General features: G+C 37.6%; 1 protein-coding gene across 3 annotated transcripts; it reads left to right on the plus strand.

Annotated features, from left to right (window-relative positions):
• Positions 1-400: 400 nt before the first annotated feature.
• Positions 401-17588, plus strand: TXNDC9 (thioredoxin domain containing 9). 3 transcript variants are annotated; one of them, XM_030310415.1, is made up of 6 exons: positions 407-551; positions 2284-2319; positions 2533-2751; positions 10383-10501; positions 14500-14754; positions 16998-17588. In XM_030310415.1, exons 3-6 carry the CDS (start codon positions 2563-2565, stop codon positions 17113-17115), a joined length of 681 nt encoding a protein of 226 aa, XP_030166275.1. In that variant the 5' UTR covers positions 407-551; positions 2284-2319; positions 2533-2562; the 3' UTR covers positions 17116-17588. The 3 variants fall into 3 exon arrangements, with proteins under 3 accessions (XP_030166274.1, XP_030166275.1, XP_030166276.1); XM_030310414.2 differs by lacking the exon at positions 2284-2319 and having other exon boundaries at positions 401-551; XM_030310416.1 differs by lacking the exon at positions 2284-2319 and having other exon boundaries at positions 407-533.
• Positions 17589-18475: the final 887 nt, after the last annotated feature.

Here is an 18475-nt window from a genome sequence, read left to right on the forward strand (position 1 = left end):
AAGTTATACCTCAACTTTGTTTTTAAATTTACATCCAAGTTAGTTACCATGTAGTGCAACAATAATTTGAGTTATACCTCAACTTTTTTTAAAAAATGTGTTCATTAAACACAATGCAAGGGAAGTTGGAGTGTCACTCTGGAGCAAGACCATAGCTGTCTCGTTTCTGATGTAACATTACGTGTCCTAATGCTCAGAGCCTAAGAAAGTCCGACGATGCGAGGTTGAGCACTTATAAACTACAACTTCCAGCGTACTTTGCTCCCTCCTCCGTGGGCCGTTTACTCCGAAGGAGGCTAGTAATCGGAAACCTGGGGGTGGAGAAATGGGAGATGCGCACGCGCAGAAGCGCTCACCGTACGCACGCCCTCCTCCCCCGCCCAACTTCCTTGAGTGTCGCAGGTTGTGTCGCGGGAGGGCCGCAGCTAAAGGGGAGGCGGAAGTGACGGCCGGTTCGCAGCTACCGGCAGCTGCTGTGAGGGTGAAGGCACAGTGGACTGCCTTTCTGGAGCGACTGGTTCCTCACTTCTCAGGTATCCCCGAGAGCTCAGGTGAGGCAGCGGATTGTGAGAAAAAGCCGGCCTCCGCCTCCCGGTGCTGATGGACACTTCACTCTACATCCGGCCAGGGCGGGGGATGGGCGCTGCCTCGATGTCGGTGTCAGTGAGGTGGAGGCGGCTTTGGCGCATGCGCCCCGGGGGGTGTGGAACTCGCGGCCACCTGAACTCGGCCTTCATCTGTTCCTGGGGGCTCAGGGAGTGGCGAGGCTGCTTTTGGGAAGGTGCCTGGGGAGCATTTAAGGTTGTTCTGGCGGGTGCATGGAAGAGAGTCAAAGAAACAGGTAATTGGAGGACAGACAAGCCCCTTCCCACCATTTTCGATGAACTGAAAAAGAGTCAGAGGTTTGTGGTTTGAAGAATGAAAAGTTATCAGAACCGCTACATCCCCTCCTTTCTTTCCCTTTTGTAAATGCGGTGACCACCGCCACCTGTCCCCTGAACAGCTTTTATTAATCACTTCTGTTCCCAATTATTCCAGAATTAAATTCTGAATTCATCTTATAAAACTCTAGGAATAAGCATTTTCTATACCTCTAATAAAAACAGGTTCTGACATGTAGGTCAGTCTCTTAATAACCAATTTTCTGCTTATCCGGCCACAACCCTAAAGGAAACAATCTTACTGACATTTTTCTTTGGAGGTAGGGAGTGTGAAATTATTTTACCATATTTGAAATGCCGCTCCTTGAAAGATTATAGCATTTATGAGGAACTTACAGTTTGGATTTTTAAAACTCAAAGACTTTTGAAACTTAACGATAATTTGACCAGAAACTAGGCACATATTCATTCAGTATTAACACATTTTTTGAGCAGTTAGCCCTGCTAACTCTGGGATGAAATCAAGTGTGCTTTTCAACTGCTTTTCCTTGTGAAGAAAGATGAATCAAAAGTGAAGTTTGCAAGAAGATTACTTCTTTCCACTTCGGCAGTTTAGACGGTTTGTGTGGGCTAGGCTGTATATGTAAGTAAGGGGATCAGTGAGTTCATGGTTTATTAAGATGTTTTAAGGTTCTTCAGTAGTATTTTCAACTGTGTCGTAGTTAATTGGGATTCAACATATTTCTGCTTTGATAGGCAAATTATAAATTATATTTCTGTAGTAATAACCCAGGGATACACCTAAAATTTACATCTGATTGTTGCTGGCAGAAAATACTACATTGTGTAAAATGTGTACTTGAGATAGAGCTTCCTTTCCTATCTGGATTAGATTTTGTTTTTAAACTCCTATTTTACATTAAGGAGTGATGGGAAAATCAATATTTTTAATATTTGTTGTGATGCTGTTTTACGTCAAAGTTAAGAACACTGTCAGTAGATTAACACCAGTATCTTTGTAGCCTCATAGAGTTTGTTAGATTATAGGCGAATAGCAGTGAAAACTAAAGTTGAGAGAACACCAGGCACTGTTCTTTACATAAATTGTAATGTGCTTTCTCAGGGATTAAATAAAAATCATTTATGTAGAGACCTTTGGCTCTCTATATCTTTGGCTCAACTCCACTCTGTATTGAAGCAAAGTTTGTTTTGTATATGTAAGTGTAAAACCTTAGTACAGTTAAACTTTACTGTTATTCACAGTCATTTCTGCTTTCTCTTTTCTTCTGGTTTAAAAAAAAAAAAACCAACAAAAAAAACCCTGTCAATATATGTCACTAGGTATAACTCCCAACTACCCATTTCTCTCTGGTCTTAAAGACTTGTCTTTGCTTTATTGTAGTGAAACAATGTAAATCAGAAGCACCTAAACTTTGCTGTAAGTAATTTTTGAGTGGTTTGACTATAACCTATTGACAATTCAATTTAAAAGCATTTAAGTAAAAATGTTTAAATGTAACATGAAATGCTGGGTTGTCAGAACACTTTGTAGACTACAAATTTTACACTTGCTAGAAGTTTTGGAAATGGGAGAGGAAACTTTGTCTCTCTTTTTTTTTTTTTCTCACAACTTTGCAAACTTTCTCCCTAGCACCAAGACTAAACTGTACCATTTAGAAGAATGGAAGCTAATACATCTGTTGACATGTTTTCAAAAGTCCTGGAGAATCAATTGCTTCAGACTACCAAACTAGTGGAAGAACATTTGGATTCTGAAATTCAGAAACTGGATCAGATGGATGAGGATGAATTGGAACGCCTCAAAGAAAAGAGACTTGAGGCACTAAGGAAAGCTCAACAGCAGAAACAAGTAACCTCTCTGCCCTGCTTTCTGAAATTACTTTAACAGTATGCTCCTAACAACTTATATATACATGTGCTGCAGTAGTTACATTTCAGGCCTCATTTTTAAGGTTTTTATTTTTGGGGGTTAACTTCAAAGTATGATCACTGTTAACAATCTTCTGGGAAAAAAATAGTTTTAAAGAGACATTAAAAATTAGCCTGCTCAGCATATTAATCCTCAGTCAAGTAAAAGAAACCACATGTGTCCAAGGTCATTTTTTGAGCTCAGATTTATTGGGTGAGGAGGAAGTAAACTAGGAAGAGCACTGGGAGTACAAGGAGCCAGTCATTCATTCCCCTTTTGGGTAGTTGTAAAGCCAGTTGTACTTCAGTTGTGATCAGTGTAAGTGAGGTGAGAGCTGTAAGGCAATTTACATTGAAGAAATATTCAGGCTTTGCCAGTGTAACAAATACATGACTTATTTATTCAAAAGAATGCATACTGGGTCACAAAGAAGGGTGGCCACAACTCTATCCTTGTTGGTCTCTTTAGAGTGTGAGTGTGAAACCAACTTGTAGACTCTAGTCAAAACAAATTGGGTTAAATCCGTAAATTTAATTTGGATTGAAAATGTTTACATTGCTTTACATTGAAATAGATTATTACCAATTCTGGTTGCTCTTCAATTGGCTATGACTAAAACATGAGCTTTAAATTTTCTAGAGAAACAGTGAGTTTTGTTTGTGCTGCTACAGCATCTCTTTGATAATGTTTATCCCCTCACTATTTAGAAGAGTTGCTACAAAAGGAATCTTCTATAATGTGACTGAGTTTCTAGTTTTATATTTTGAGTTTTCTACAATAGGGTGTGTGTATATGTATGTGGATTTGAAACCAGGAGACTTTAATATAATGCTAATCATTATCTCAGGTAATACATGATGAGATTCTGCTACACATTCCTCTTTTTCATGACAACAGGTAAATAACACTACTAATTGCTAATGTTCAACTAACAAAAGTTGTCATAACCAGGATGTTTTTCTACAAAGACTGAATCTACCTGATTTGCAGTGAGGAATATACATAATGGCTTAAATGAAATTGTCAGCAGTTAAAAACAATATTCTGAGTATCATTAAAAATCATCTCAGGCATGCAGCCTTTATGGATTTTTAATTAATATGCAAATCAATTTAAAATGAATTTGTCATAGAATAAGTGAGAGGGTCTTATTTTAGAGCTTTCATTGCATTTAATCTTTTTTTTAATATGAAATTTATTGTCAAATTGGTTTCCATACAACACCCAGTGCTCATCCCAATAGGTGCCCTCCTCAATACCCCTCACCCACCCTCCACTCCCTCCCACCCCCCATCAACCCTCAGTTTGTTCTCAGTTTTTAAGAGTCTCTTATGTTTTGGCTCCCTCCCTCTCTAACCTTTATTTTTTTTTCCCTTCCCCTCCCCCATGGTCTTCTGTTAAGTTTCTCAGGATCCACATTAAGAGTGAAAACATATGGTATCTGTCTTTCTCTGTATGACTTACTTCACTTAGCATAACACTCTCCAGTTCCAACCACGTTGCTACAAAAGGCCATATTTCATTCTTTCTCATTGCCAAGTAGTATTCCATTGTATATATAAACCACATTTCTTTATCCATTCATCAGTTGATGGACATTTAGGCTCTTTCCATAATTTGGCTATTGTTGAAAGTGCTGCTGTAAACATTGGGGGTACAGGTGCCCCTACGCATCAACACTCCTGTATCCCTTGGGTAAATTCCTAGCAGTGCTATTGCTGGGTCATAAAGTAGATCTATTTTTAATTTTTTGAGGAAATTCCACACTGTTTTCCAGAGTTGCTGCACCAGTTTACATTCCCACCAACAGTGCAAGAGGGTGCCCGTTTCTCCACATCCTCTCCAGCATCTATAGTCTCCTGATTTGTTCATTTCAGCCACTCTGACTGGCATGAGGTGATATCTCAGTGTGGTTTTGATTTGTGTTTCCCTGATGAGGAGTGACGTTGAGCATCTTTTCATGTCCCTGTTGGATATCTGGATGTCTTCTTTAGAGAAGTGTCTGTTCATGTTTTCTGCCCATTTCTTCACTGGATTATTTGTTTTTCAGGTGTGGAGTTTGGTGAGCTCTTTATAGATTTTGGATACTAGCCTTTTGTCTGATTTGTCACTTACAAATATCTTTTCCCATTCCGTTGGTTGCCTTTTAGCTTTGTTAATTGTTTCCTTTGCAGTGCAGAAGCTTTTTATCTTCATGAGGTCCCAATAGTTCAGTTTTGCTTTTAATTCCCTTGCCTTTGGAGATGTGTCAAGTAAGAAATTGCTGCAGCTGAGGTCAGAGAGGGTTTTTTTCCTGCTTTCTCCTCTAGGGTTTTGATGGTTTCCTGTCTCACATTCAGGTCCTTTATCCATTTTCAGTTTATTTTTATGAATGGTATAAGAAAGTGGTCTAGTTTCATTCTTCTGCATGTTGGTGTCCAGATCTCCCAGCACCATTTGTTAAAAGACTGTTTTCCACTGGATATTCTTTCCTGCTTTGTCAAAGATTAGTTGGCCATACTTTTGTGGGTCCAATTCTGGGTTCTCTATTCTATTCCTTTGGTCTATGTGTCTGTTTTTGTGCCAATACCATGCTGTCTTGATGATTACAGCTTTGTAGTAGAGGCTGGTATGGGATTGTGATGCCTCCTGCTTTGATGTTCTTCAATATTACTTTGGCTATTCGGGGTCTTTTGTGGTTCCATACAAATTTTAGGAATGCTTGTTCTAGCTTCGAGAAGAATGCTGGTGCAATTTTGATTGGGATTGCATGAATGATCGATTGTAGATTGCTTTGGGTGGCATTGACATTTTAACAATATTTATTCTTCCAATCCATGAGCATGGAATGTTTTTCCATTTCTTTGTATCTTCTTCAATTTCCTTCATAAGCTTTCTATAGTTTTCAGCATACAGATCTTTTACATCTTTGGTTAGGTTTATTCCTAGGTATTTTATGCTTCTTGGTGCAATTGTGAATGGGATCGGTTTCTTTATTTGTCTTTCTGTTGCTTCATTATTAGTGTATAAGAATGCAACTGATTTCTGTACATTAATTTTGTATCCTGTGACTTTGCTGAATTCATGTATCAGTTCTAGCAGACTTTTGGTGGAGTCTATCAGGTTTTCCATGTATAATATCATGTAATTTGCAAAAAGTGAAAGCTTGACTTCATCTTTGCCAGTTTTGATGCCTTTGATTTCCTTTTGTTGTCTGATTGCTGATGCTAGAACTTCCAACACTATGTTAAACAACAGTAGTGAGAGTGGACATCTCTGTTGTGTTTCTCAGGGGAAAGCTCTCAGTTTTTCCCCATTGAGGATGATATTAGCTGTGGGTTTTTCATAAATGGCTTTCATGATCTTTAGGTGTGTTCCTTCTACCCCGACTTTCTCGAGGGTTTTTATTAAGAAAGGTTGCTGAATTTTGTCAAAGGCCTTTTCTGCATCGATTGACAGGATCATATGGTTCTTATCTTTTCTTTTATTAATGTGATGTATCACATTGATTGATTTGCGATTGTTGAACCAGCCCTGCATCCCAGGAATGAATCCCACTTGATCATGGTGAATAATTCTTTTTATATGCTGTTGAATTCGATTTGCTAGTATCTTATTGAGAATTTTTGCATCCATATTTATCAGGGATATTGGCCTGTAGTTCTGTTTTTTTACTGGGTCTCTGTCTGGTTTGGGAATCAAAGTAATGCTGGCTTCAAAGAATGTTTCTGGAAGTTTTCCTTTCCTTTCTATTTTTTGGAACAGCTTGAGAAGGATAGGTATTATCTCTGCTTTAAATGTCTGGTAGAATTCCCCAAGGAAGCCATCTGGTCATGGATTCTTATTTGTTGGGAGATTTTTGATAACTGATTCAATTTCTTTGCTGGTTATGGGTCTGTTCAAGTTTTCTATTTCTTCCTGTTTGAGTTTTGGAAGTGGGTGGGTGCTTAGGAATTTGTCCATTTCTTCCAGGTTGTCCAGTTTGTTGGCATATAATTTTTCATAGTATTTCCTGATAATTGCTTGTATTTCTGAGGGATTGGTTGTCATCTCCCTTTGGGTCATCTCCCTTTTCTTTTTGAGAAGCCTGGCTAGAAGTTTATCAATTTTATTTTTTCAAAAAACCAACTCTTGGTTTCATTGATCTTCTCTACAGTTTTTTTAGATTCTATATTGTTTGTTTATGCTCTGATCTTTATTATTTCTCTTCTTCTGCTGGGTTTGGGGTGTCTTTGCTATTCTTCTGCTTCTATTTGCTTTAGGTGTGCTGTTAGATTTTGTATTTGGGATTTTTCTTGTTTCTTGAGATAGGCCTGGATTTCAATGTATTTTCCTCTCAGGACTGCCTTCGCTTCATCCCAGAGTGTTTGGATTGTTGTATTTTCATTTTCATTTGTTTCCATATATTCTTTCATTTCTTTTCTAATTGCCTGGTTGACCCATTCATTCTTTAGTAGGGTGTTCTTTAACGTCCATGCTTTTGGAGGTTTTCCAGACTTTTTCCTATGGTTGATTTCAAGTTTCATAGCATTGTGGTCTGAAAGTGTGCGTGATATGATCTCAATTTGTCATAGGATAACTGAGAGGGTCTTACTTTAGAGCTTTCATTGCATTTTAATCTTTTTTATTAAAATGCTTCCTAAGGAAGTAGATAAGAAGCCTTAATAGATTTTATAGATACTCTTTTTCAAAGAGTAATATAGATTGCATAGTAATTTTGATTTACTGATCTATGTGGGTATCAGGAAATCAGTATAAGCAGTGACATAAGCACTTAGTAGGCCTACCTGAATCAATATTCCTCAGTCAGCCAAGCACCCTCCTACTGTTATGACAGCTAGTGACATATGAGTTGGGTGGTGAAAAGGACAGGCGAGAAATAGGAAGAGCCCATCCAAAGGCTTGGGTTTTAGCCACTAAGTGAGAGTGAGATGCTGCCCACTGCCAGCCCTTGGGTAGGCTCAGCCTGCACCATGATCTGTGCCCATCCTGCTTGATTCCATTCAGCAGATACTTGGGGAGCACATGCTCTGTGAAAGAAACTATGCTAAGAGCACAGGGGTGTGCTGAGTGTCTTGGGAGAGATGCCATGTGTTGGTAGAGGTTCAGAGTGGGCTTGCCTCCCTCTTAAGAACTTGGACAGGTTCAGGTCTTTGGCCTATTGGTTAAACACATGGGAATTAATAATAAAAAGAGCTTTTTTAAAAAAATTTTTTTTAATGTTTACTCATTTTTGAGAGACAGAGACAGAGTGTAAGCAGGGGAGGGGCAGAGAGAGAGGGAGACACAGAATCCAAAGCTGTGCTGACAGCTCAGAGCCCGATAGGGGGCTTGAACTCATAAACCATGAGATCATGACCTGAGCCAAAGTCAGATGCTTAACTAACTGAGCCACCCAGGCACCCCAATAAAAAGAGCTTTTTAAAAAATATTCTTTTTTTAAGGGCACATGTTATTGGTCAGTTAAGAAAAATCATGAAATGTGACATGCTATTAAGGAATTGTATTTGAGAGTTTAAATTGTTTATAGAAGCCTGATTGGGGGTGCCTGAGTGGCTCAGGCAGTTAAGTCTCCCAACTCTTGATTTCAGCTCAGGTCATGATCTCACGGTTGTGAGATAGAGCCTTGTGTCAGGATCTGTGCTGAGCATGGAGTCTGCTTAAGATTCTCTCTCTCCCTTCCTGTCCCTCCCCCGCTTGTGCAGGGGTGTGCATGCTCTATCAAAAAAAAATTTTTTTTTAATTTTCATTTATTTATTTTAAATGTTTTAGAGAGAGAGTGCATGTGCACATGCACAATCAGGGGAGGGACAGAGAGAGAGAGAGAGGAATAGAAGATCCAAAGCAGGCTCCATGCTGATAGCACAGACCATGATGCGGGGCTCCAACTCACGAACTGTGAAATCATGACCTGAGCTGAAGTCGGATGCTTAACCAACTGAGCCACCCAGGCACCACTAAAAAAATTTTTTTTTAAAAGAAGCTTACCAAAGAAATATCCCATAAGGAGAAAACACCAGGGCCTCCTGTGAGTGTTAGCTCAGCATTAGTCAATGTGAAATGGAAACCAAAACTATTAATGCTGTCTGTATTAGCTTAAGTCCAGAAGAAGAAAAGAGATGACACTCGTGCCCCTTTTCTAGGCAGACCACTTCTGGAGGGCTCTATTCACACCTCTGCCACTTTTTAATAAGATGAGGAGGAATTAGTCTCTGATCAGAGGAGGATAACTAGAAGAGTAAGAAATGTAGAGATCATTTCATCTGAGAAACAGCCAAAAGGAAATGAAGGGGGAGGTAGAAAAGAAAAGACATAGGTGAGATAGGACATCTGAAGGGCTGACATGTGAAAGATAACAACTTTTCTCTCTAATCTTCTGTCCAAGCTGGGACCCACAGACCAAAGTTACAGTTATACTGTAGTTCAGGGTGAGAAAACCCTTCTAAAAGTATAAATGCAGATGCTTTTTAAGGACATGTGCCAAACACTATTGCAGTTATTTTCATGTTGATGGTCTTATTTTCACAACTTAGTGAGATAGTTGCTTTGTGATCTCCACTTTACAAATAAGGAAATGGAGACTCAAAAAGGTTAATTAGAATTCTTAGACTAATAAATGGTAGAACAATTATTCAAGCCCATACCTTCTGCCTGCATGCCCAGTGGTCCTTTGTGTAAAAATCAGTTGCCTCAAAAAGGAAGCAAGCTTCCAGTTGAGATGATGAATCTTTCCTGTGGCAGGAAGCTTGAGAAACAAAAAGGTCTGTCAGGCATGGTTGATAAGGGTTGATATGTTGGGTTGAGAAGTTGGATTAGATGACTTGTGAGTGCTGTATTGTTTCTGGACACCATATGAGAAGACAACTTTTTCTATCTAGTATACTACCCATTGGTGACCAGTATAGAAGTGGTTCCTGCCTCTCTGAGCCCACAGGGCTCCTAAGCTGCAAAGCTGCAATAACCACTGCCTGTGTCTTCCCCTCCCCTACAAAGACCAAGTAGCTTTGTCTCATGAGCATTATTTTTCAAAGCTTTGCAGTAACTTGGATCTAATGCTTCTGATTTTAGTAGTTTAAGCGCAGCAAAATTAAATGGATATTTACTTTCTTTTCATTTTATTTATTTTAGAAAGTGAGCATGAGTGGGGGAGGGGAAAGAGAGGGGGCAGAGGGAAAGAGAGAAGCAGGCTCCACACTGAGCATGGATCAAGGGGCTCAATCCCATGACACTGGAATCATGACTTGAGTCGAAATCAGGAGTTGGACACTCAATTGACTGAGCCACCCAGGCACCCCTTATGTCTCTTGAGCCTAAATTTTTATTTTTGAAGTTCTAACAAAACATTTGTGTGAAGGTACCAAGACAGACGATTGTTTTAAACACAAAGCATGCTGAAAGATAGTCATTGCCCCAGACTGTGTTTGCGCTGACACTGGAAACATATGAAAGTAAATCACTAAGAGGAATTCATTTCCTTCTACAAGATAAAATCAACTTCATTACAGAATATTACAGTGATTTAGACCCAAAATGTGAAGTGGTACTGGAAGAGATATTTCAAGTGTGTAATATTTCCCTTTTCTCCAAATTAGGAATGGCTTTCAAAAGGACATGGAGAATACAGAGAAATACCTAGTGAGAGAGACTTTTTTCAAGAAGTCAAGGAGAGTAAAAAAGTGGTTTGCCATTTCTACAGGGACTCCACGTTCAGGTAACTTTGTTTCCATCAGTGACTTTTTAAAATTTTATTTATTTATTTTTGTTAATGTTTGTTTATTTTTGAGGGAGAGTGAACGCAAGTGGAGGGTGGGGAGAGCAAGAGAGAGGGGCACAGAGGATCCAAAGCAGACTCTGCACTGATAGCAGCGAGCCCAATGCAGGGCTTGAGCTCACGAACTGTGAGATCATGACCTAAGCTGAAGTTGGACACTCAACTGACTGATCACCTAGGTGCCCCAAGTGAATTTTTAAAAATATGATGAGATCTTTGAATAGAGATATACTACTAACATAATAGAGAAATTAAGAAAAATAAGAGGAACTGCTTAAGTTCTTTGTACTTGTGTACAAGTCTCCATTAAACAGTTGTTATTTTGAAGATTAATGTAAAACCTGTGATACAAAAAAGTATAAATGAACATTATTGAAATTCAAGATTATTTCCACAGAACTCGCTATTTTCTGAATTATATTTCCACTAGATAACTTTAAAAACATCTAAGAAACATACATGTAAATTTTCTTTTTGTCAACACAAGAATTAATTAATTAATTAATTAATTAATTATTTATTTTGGTGCTGTTATGATACAGGTGTGATGTGGGGAGTGGGGGCCAACATTTTGAACACCAGCTTTGAATTCACTCCTCAGCTAGCAACTCATGGGGAGACAATGGTTTGGCCAAGCCTTTCACTAGAAGCATCGCTGGGACTGCCAGCCTTGGCCGAAAGCAGAGGAAAGTGATTTATGTTAGCGAGGCCAGGTCTGCAAGCCTCTCTATGGAGGCAGAGTCCTTGTACAATGAAAATACCCCTAGAAGAGATTATATCTTAACTCAGAGGACTCATGCCTTTCTTTCTTTTAACCCCAAAATTTGATTAGTTGCCAACTTTTAGAAATTGAGAGATACAGTTTTTTTAATCCAGATTTCAGAATTTTAAAAGAATCGAATTAACTTAATAGCAAACCTAGAATTCAGTATGAAAGCAGTTTGCTAATACTGAAGATCAGCTGCCTCCCTCAGACAGATATACACTCCAGTGTAGAGTCTCCATCATTCACTGTTGTCTCAGCCCTGCCCTCTTCCCTCATTTCAGTAACCCACCCAGCCCTTGTCTTAAACTCACCACCCAGTAACTTGGTTATTAATTAACATTTTTCATGGATTGATTGCCTGGGATTTGTGGACTAAGGTAATAAAAAGGAAAGAAAATGTTGAGATTGTGAAATCTGTAAGGGAAAGTGGGAAGGAATTAGGAAAGAAAAGAATATCAGAGAAACCTTCTGCCACCATGGTACTCTATCATCTCCCATTGGTACACATTTCTCAAGTTGCCAACTTCTGACATATATGATGAGGTGATGTGTTAATATCATATTACTCTCTAAGATTGATATTATATGACGTTTATTAGATGTATTTGTCCACTAAATTGTTAGGTTTGTGAAAGCAGAGAGTTTGCCTCTATTGTGGTTAACTGTGCTCCCCAAGTTCCTAGCCTTAGAGCAGCAATGGCTGACAACACATAGTTGTAGGTGCTCAGTAAATATATTCGATGGGGGTATAAACAGTGCAATACCAGGAGTACTTACCTTCAAAACAAATGAAAAATAAGGCGTGCCTGGCTGGCTCAGTCAGTAGAGCATCTGACTTGATCTTGGTGTCTTGAGTTAAGTCCAACATTGGGTATAGAGATTGCTTTAAAAAAAATTAAAAAAAAAAAGAGAGTGCCTGAGTAACTCAGTCAGTTAAGCATCCAACTCTTGATCTCAGTTCAAGTCTTAATCTTACAGTTCGTGACATCGAGCCCTGCATCGGGCTCTGCTTTTAGCACAGAGATCTCTCTGTCTCTCCCTCTCTCTCAAATAAACTTTAAAAGAAAAGAAAAATCAAAGATCAAAATGTTTTATATATAGATCTGATATAGGTATCAAAGTTCTTGGCACATAGTAGGCTGGATACTTGATGTGTAAAATCCTGGAACATTAACAATGACCCTTTCAGGTAAGTAGGTGTAATTCCAGTGCTTTATGTGTGGAGACCAAGACTTGGAGAAATTAAGTGACTCACCTAATGTCACTCATCTCCTAAATGATAGAAGAGGATTTAAACCCAGGATTTAAGCCTAATGCTGTTTTAACTACACCATGATTGCTGCTTCTGGGTTTAAAAAAAATGGATTAATTTAAAATAGGTTCCATATAACTCCAGTAAAACCATGGAGTTGATTTATCTACAAGTTTTCAAGAACATATTTCTCATATAATGGTTCATTTATCATTTGTGCTTCATTCAGAAACTAATTATTAATTTGTTCTCTCCTACCATTTTTCACTAGTCTCATTGCTATACTACATGGGTGATATATGAAAAGATACTTTCAGAGGTAAAGGTGATGAGGCATCCAGGTTACCAGAAACTTGCTGCACCCAATCCTAATTCAGGAATAAGTACACCAAGAAGTGCCCAGAAAGCCTGCTAATAACAACTGTGAAACATTTGATGTCTTCATCATCTAAAGCAGTAGTTCTCAAACTTTATGGGGCATGAGAGTCACCTGCCTGTTTCCCAGCTCCACTCCCAGAAAATTTTGGTTCGTCTATATGTTTTAAAAGTTAATTTTAATAAATACCTGTGGTTAAAAACTATTGCTCAAGAGGTCCCTGGGTGGCTCAGTCAGTTAAGTGTCTGACTGTGGCTCAGGTCATGATCTCATGAGTTCAAGTCCCACATCGGGCTCTCTACTGTCAGCACAGAGCCCACTTCAGATCCTCTTTCCCTATCTCTTTCTGCCCTTCTCCTGCCTCAAAAATAAACATTAAAAAAATTAAAAGAAAAAAAAAAGAACTACTGCTCAAGAAGATTATTATTAAGAGTAGTCTTTTTTAGGAACCCTAGAGGATTGACCAATTTAAAGTGCATTTTAACTTACAGAAAATGTCATTTCCATTTTTCTTTTCAAAAGAAGGTGGCTTAATAAAAGTTACTCCTGATATTTTTCATTTCTTTAGAATCTTATGACCATATTTATAGCCCTTAACCTTATGCTTTTTTTTTTAATTTTTTTTTAATATTTATTTATTTTTGAGAGAGAGAGAGAGAGATGGCATGAGCGGGGGCAGGGCAGAGAGAGAGGGAGACAGAATCTGAAGCAGGCTCCAGGCTCTGAGCTGTTAGCACAGAGCCCGATGCAGGGCTCGAACTCACAAACTGAAATCATGACCTGAGCGAAGTCAGACACTTAACCGACTGAGCCACCCAGGCGCCCCTTAACCTTATGCTTCTTAATGAAAGTTGCACAATTGGGAGAGTTCTTTCTCAATGACACCATTCAGTCTTTGTGACTTCCAAATAAGGCACTGTATATACATTTCTGATTCTGAAAAGTCTCCTCTGAGTTCTGTCAAGTTCAGTTTTGTCACCTTTCAAGTTCCATGTATGAAACACCAGTAAACAAAGATAAATGACAATTTTTTGTTCTTACCAAGAACATGACAACTTCATGAACCACTTACAATTAAAGTATATATTTAATATTTTGTTTTTTATGAATATCATTAGGACACATCTGACTTCTAGAATACTGGATTCTTTTTCTCCCTCTTATATCATTTAGCTAACCTATGAAAGAGAAATGAGGTTATCCGACACAAGCATGCGTTGGCTGCCAAATTATATTCAAATAGAAAAACTATAAAATTAGATGTACCTTTATGATATTTATTTAGGGGCACCTAGGTGGCTCAGTCAGTTTAGCGTCCGACTTCAGCTCAGGTCGTGATCTCACAGCTCATGAGTTTGAGCCCCGCATCGGGCTCTGTGCTGACAGCTTGGAACCTGGAGCCTGCTTCAGATTCTCCCTCTCTCTCTGCCCCTAACCCACTTGTATCCTGTCTCCTGTCTCTCTCAAAAATAAATAAACATTAAAAAAAATTTTTTTTTAAATAAGTATGTTTAAGCTTTTGATTTTCTACATGCTGTTTGCAGGTGTAAAATATTAGACCGACATTTGGTAATATTATCCAAGAAACATCTGGAGACCAAATTTCTGAAGCTGAATGTGGAAAAAGCACCTTTCCTTTGTGAGAGACTGCGTATCAAAGTCATTCCCACACTAGCACTGGTAAAAGATGGAAAAACACAAGATTATGTTGTTGGATTTACTGACCTAGGAAATACAGACGACTTCACCACAGAAACTTTAGAATGGAGGCTGGGTTGTTCTGATATTCTCAATTACAGGTAACTTTTAGCAAAACAATTAATTGACATATTCAGTTGATGTTTTTAGAGAAGTTTTTTTATGTCAACATTTATGGAGCTAAGTTTTCTGAAACAAAAAGTTTCACAAATGAAAAATGTATTTCTTAAAGTACATTATTACTTTAAACAAAATCCATTAGATCTTAAAATCCATTAGAGATAAAATTGAGTCTTGGAGTATACCTAGCTATAAAAGTTTTCAACCTAACAGATCTTATTGAACTAATTTTGTATTAGTCTAGAAACCCAAAATGACATTGAACATCAGATTTTTTAATGTAGCTATTCTTGTCTTGTAGAATCTGATAAAATGTATAATCTGGTATCTGTGATTAGCTTAAATGACTTACCGTGAAGAACAGTCTCAATTTGAAAACAATCAAAAATGCAACTTACATTTTTCATTCATCTCCTTGTCTGCTTCTCCAAGTAATTTATCTAATTCCATAAATCAGCATATCATCTAGTCTTCTGTGCCTGTTTTTGATTTGCAAAATTAACAGATAAAATTATATAATTATCATTCCACAGTCCTAGTGCCTTTCAGTAAGTAGAAAGTTCTCTCCTCTTTTTCCTCCCCCTTTTTCTCTGAATCTCCCCTACACATGCCTAAATTATCCCTACATTGGAATTTTAGGTTTTACTTTTCTTAATACTAAGTAAAACATTTTTTGAAATGAATTTTGAAATGATTTCAGACTTTAAACAAGTTCGAAACTAGTACAAAGAATTCTCATAGACCTTTTGCCCATATTTCTCAAGTTTTAAAAATTTTACATTTGCTTTATCATTTTTCTGAATACATAAATACTGTTTTCAAAACCATTTGAGGAGGAGTTGGAGATGTATTGTCCCTATACTCCTAAATATTTCCTTGTGTATTTTCTAATAAAGACTTTTTCTTATATAACCACAGTACAGTAATTAAGACGAGAAGTGTTTTTATAATATATAGACCTTATTCAGATTCTACCTTTGTCCCAATAATGTCCTGCATACTAAAATGTTGCGTGTAGTTACTGTGTATTTTTAGTTCCATTAACCTGTGATAACTTGTTGTCATTTTTCAATGCTTTGACATTTTTGAAGAGTACATGTTATTTATTTTGTAGAGCATCCCTCAATTTGGGTTTGTCTCATGTTTCAAGATTAGGTTGGACTATGCATTTTTCATAGGTACATGATGGAAGGGATGTTATATTCCTTCTCAATGTATTGTAGCAGGAGGTATAGGATGGTTTGTTTGTTTCATTTCTGGTGGTAATAACTGAGCACTGGTTAACCAGTTGTCCAGACATCATTTAGTTGTCCTAAATGATGATTTAGGAAGAACTTTTCCATATTACACATTAATTCACTTTTTCATTTATTTATATTAGAATGGGCAGTGGCTTATCTTATCCATTGGGTTATATTTGGTTACTAATATTATTTACTTTGAAGCCCAGATTGCCCCAGTGTGGTCAGTGAGAGCCCCTCTTATGGAGGCTTCTTTGTCTTTTCCATGTGTCTCAATAGTTCTTTAAGTACTTGCTTTCTGGTGCAAATAAGATGTCTTAGAGAGGGACTCATGTAGTACTTTCCCTAGAATTGGCTGTTTCTTCAGGGAACCATGGTTCCTCTCAGTGGCAAATGGTATTTCAAAACCAGAATCTAGGTGCCAGACATCTTCCCAGATATTTTTGAAAGAAGTTGTTTTTTCATTTCATATATTTCTCAAGCATCATTGAAGTTTCATACCAATTCCAGGTTAATGATAATGAATTCCATGAGTTTTCTTGATGTTTATCTAAACATTATAAGATATTAAACAGGATCAAACCAGCCGTAACAAGCTATCAGAAATAGAGCACCATTTTCCTATGTCATTCTTACAGTGGCAAGAATCTAATCCAAGTTCAGCATATCCAAAACAGATGGAAAAACAATTTCATTTCCTTCTATGCTTTTCAGTCAGAAATTCTATTGGTACATTCTCTGAGATGTTAATCAGTAATTAATGCTAAAAGAGAAAATAAAACATTGATAAAAGAGACTTAGTAATACAAAATAAGGTTTAAAACTTTTAACCATAATTGTGAATAATATACCTCTTCTGTAACACCAGCATTAAAGAAAACTTTATTCCATGTTAGGAAGAAAAGAATTTTTTGTGCAGGTTAGCATACCAACTGTACAAAATTATAAAGAGTAAATGCTTTTCAAATTTGCTTTATTTTTAGTGGAAATTTAATGGAGCCACCATTTCAGAGCCAAAAGAAATTTGGAACAAACTTCACAAAGCTGGAAAAGAAAACTATCCGAGGGAAGAAATATGATTCAGACTCTGATGATGATTAGAAATTAATTATAATTCTTTGTAAATTGTCTTTTTATTTCTGCTTCAAAATTAGATGTGTTTTCTAAATTCAGTTGGTTTTGATACATTGGTCATCTATTGGTCATATTCTAGAGTTTTGTACAGTTTCATCACATTGAAAGACATCTTTAATATTTTCTGTGTGGCACTTGTGTTGAAGAAAACTGAGTTCTTAAATTATCCAGCAAGGGTCTGGATTCTCTATTTTTGAGATTGATTTTATCACAATATGATTCTTAGGTCTTTATACCATTCACAATTGTGTTTTTAATCTACTGGATTGGAAATAGGAATTCAAATTATTCCAGGACTAATTCTTACACAGCATCATTTCCTTTATACAACAGGTCAAATTACATTTACTGGTGTAACAGACTCACTTGTAAATGAATTATAAACACTCTTTACTTCTGGAATATATTTAACTATTAAAAAACTGCTTATTTATTCTGTAGGCTGTGTGTTGATGTTGAATGAACTGATGGCAGCAGAAAGTTTTTTCAGGTTTTGAACATTTTGCCTTAGAGTTCTGATTACTTGTATTTTAATACATGCATTAAAAATAATCAGGAAGCATGTTTGGAACGGCAACATGAGATCTGCACACTCCTCAGTGAAAACAACTAACTGGTAAATATATATATGTGTATTTTTTTTTCACTTAAAGTCTCTGGGAATTGTCATAAAAGCATACAGCAAACAAAAACATTTGTTACAGAAACATATATTCAAGAAAACACTGAAGCTTGGTAAGAATAGTGAATCCCTCTGGTATTTGAGCCATGACCCCATACCCTTCTGCCCCTAGCTTCCCACTTCAGCCTACAGTTTCTCCCTAGGATGAGTAGACTCCTAGCATTTCTCATGCTACCCACCCCCACCCCCACCATGTCACAGTACCAAAGAGGTCTGGACCTTCCTTCCTCTACCCAGTCCCCACTTACAGCACTGAACATCTACACCAAGAATGGCAGACCAAGAATACTGTTTTCTAATCACTTGCCCCAGCTTATAAGTGGATCCATGCCAGGAGAGGCAAACACGACCAGGAGCTATCACCCACAGCTCTATTTATAGACCACAGGTATCACTCCTATAAAAGCAGGCTACTGTCCCCAGCCTTGACTCTGAGGGAGTAGCAAGCTATAAAAACAGCTTCCATAGCATCCTCTAATGAGAGGTTAGTTCAAACCTAAGGGTGTTGCTGTAGACAAAGGAAATTTGGAGTGGGAGTAGACAAACAAGAGAAGACTGTAACTCCATGATAGCTACAAGCAAAAGGGAAGACCAGTGATAAGTCTAACAGAGAATGAAAGGCAGCTAAGGGTAGTCCTAAGGCTA

This window comes from Lynx canadensis, chromosome A3 (genome assembly GCF_007474595.2).
Source record: "Lynx canadensis isolate LIC74 chromosome A3, mLynCan4.pri.v2, whole genome shotgun sequence".
Taxonomy (NCBI): domain Eukaryota; kingdom Metazoa; phylum Chordata; class Mammalia; order Carnivora; family Felidae; genus Lynx; species Lynx canadensis.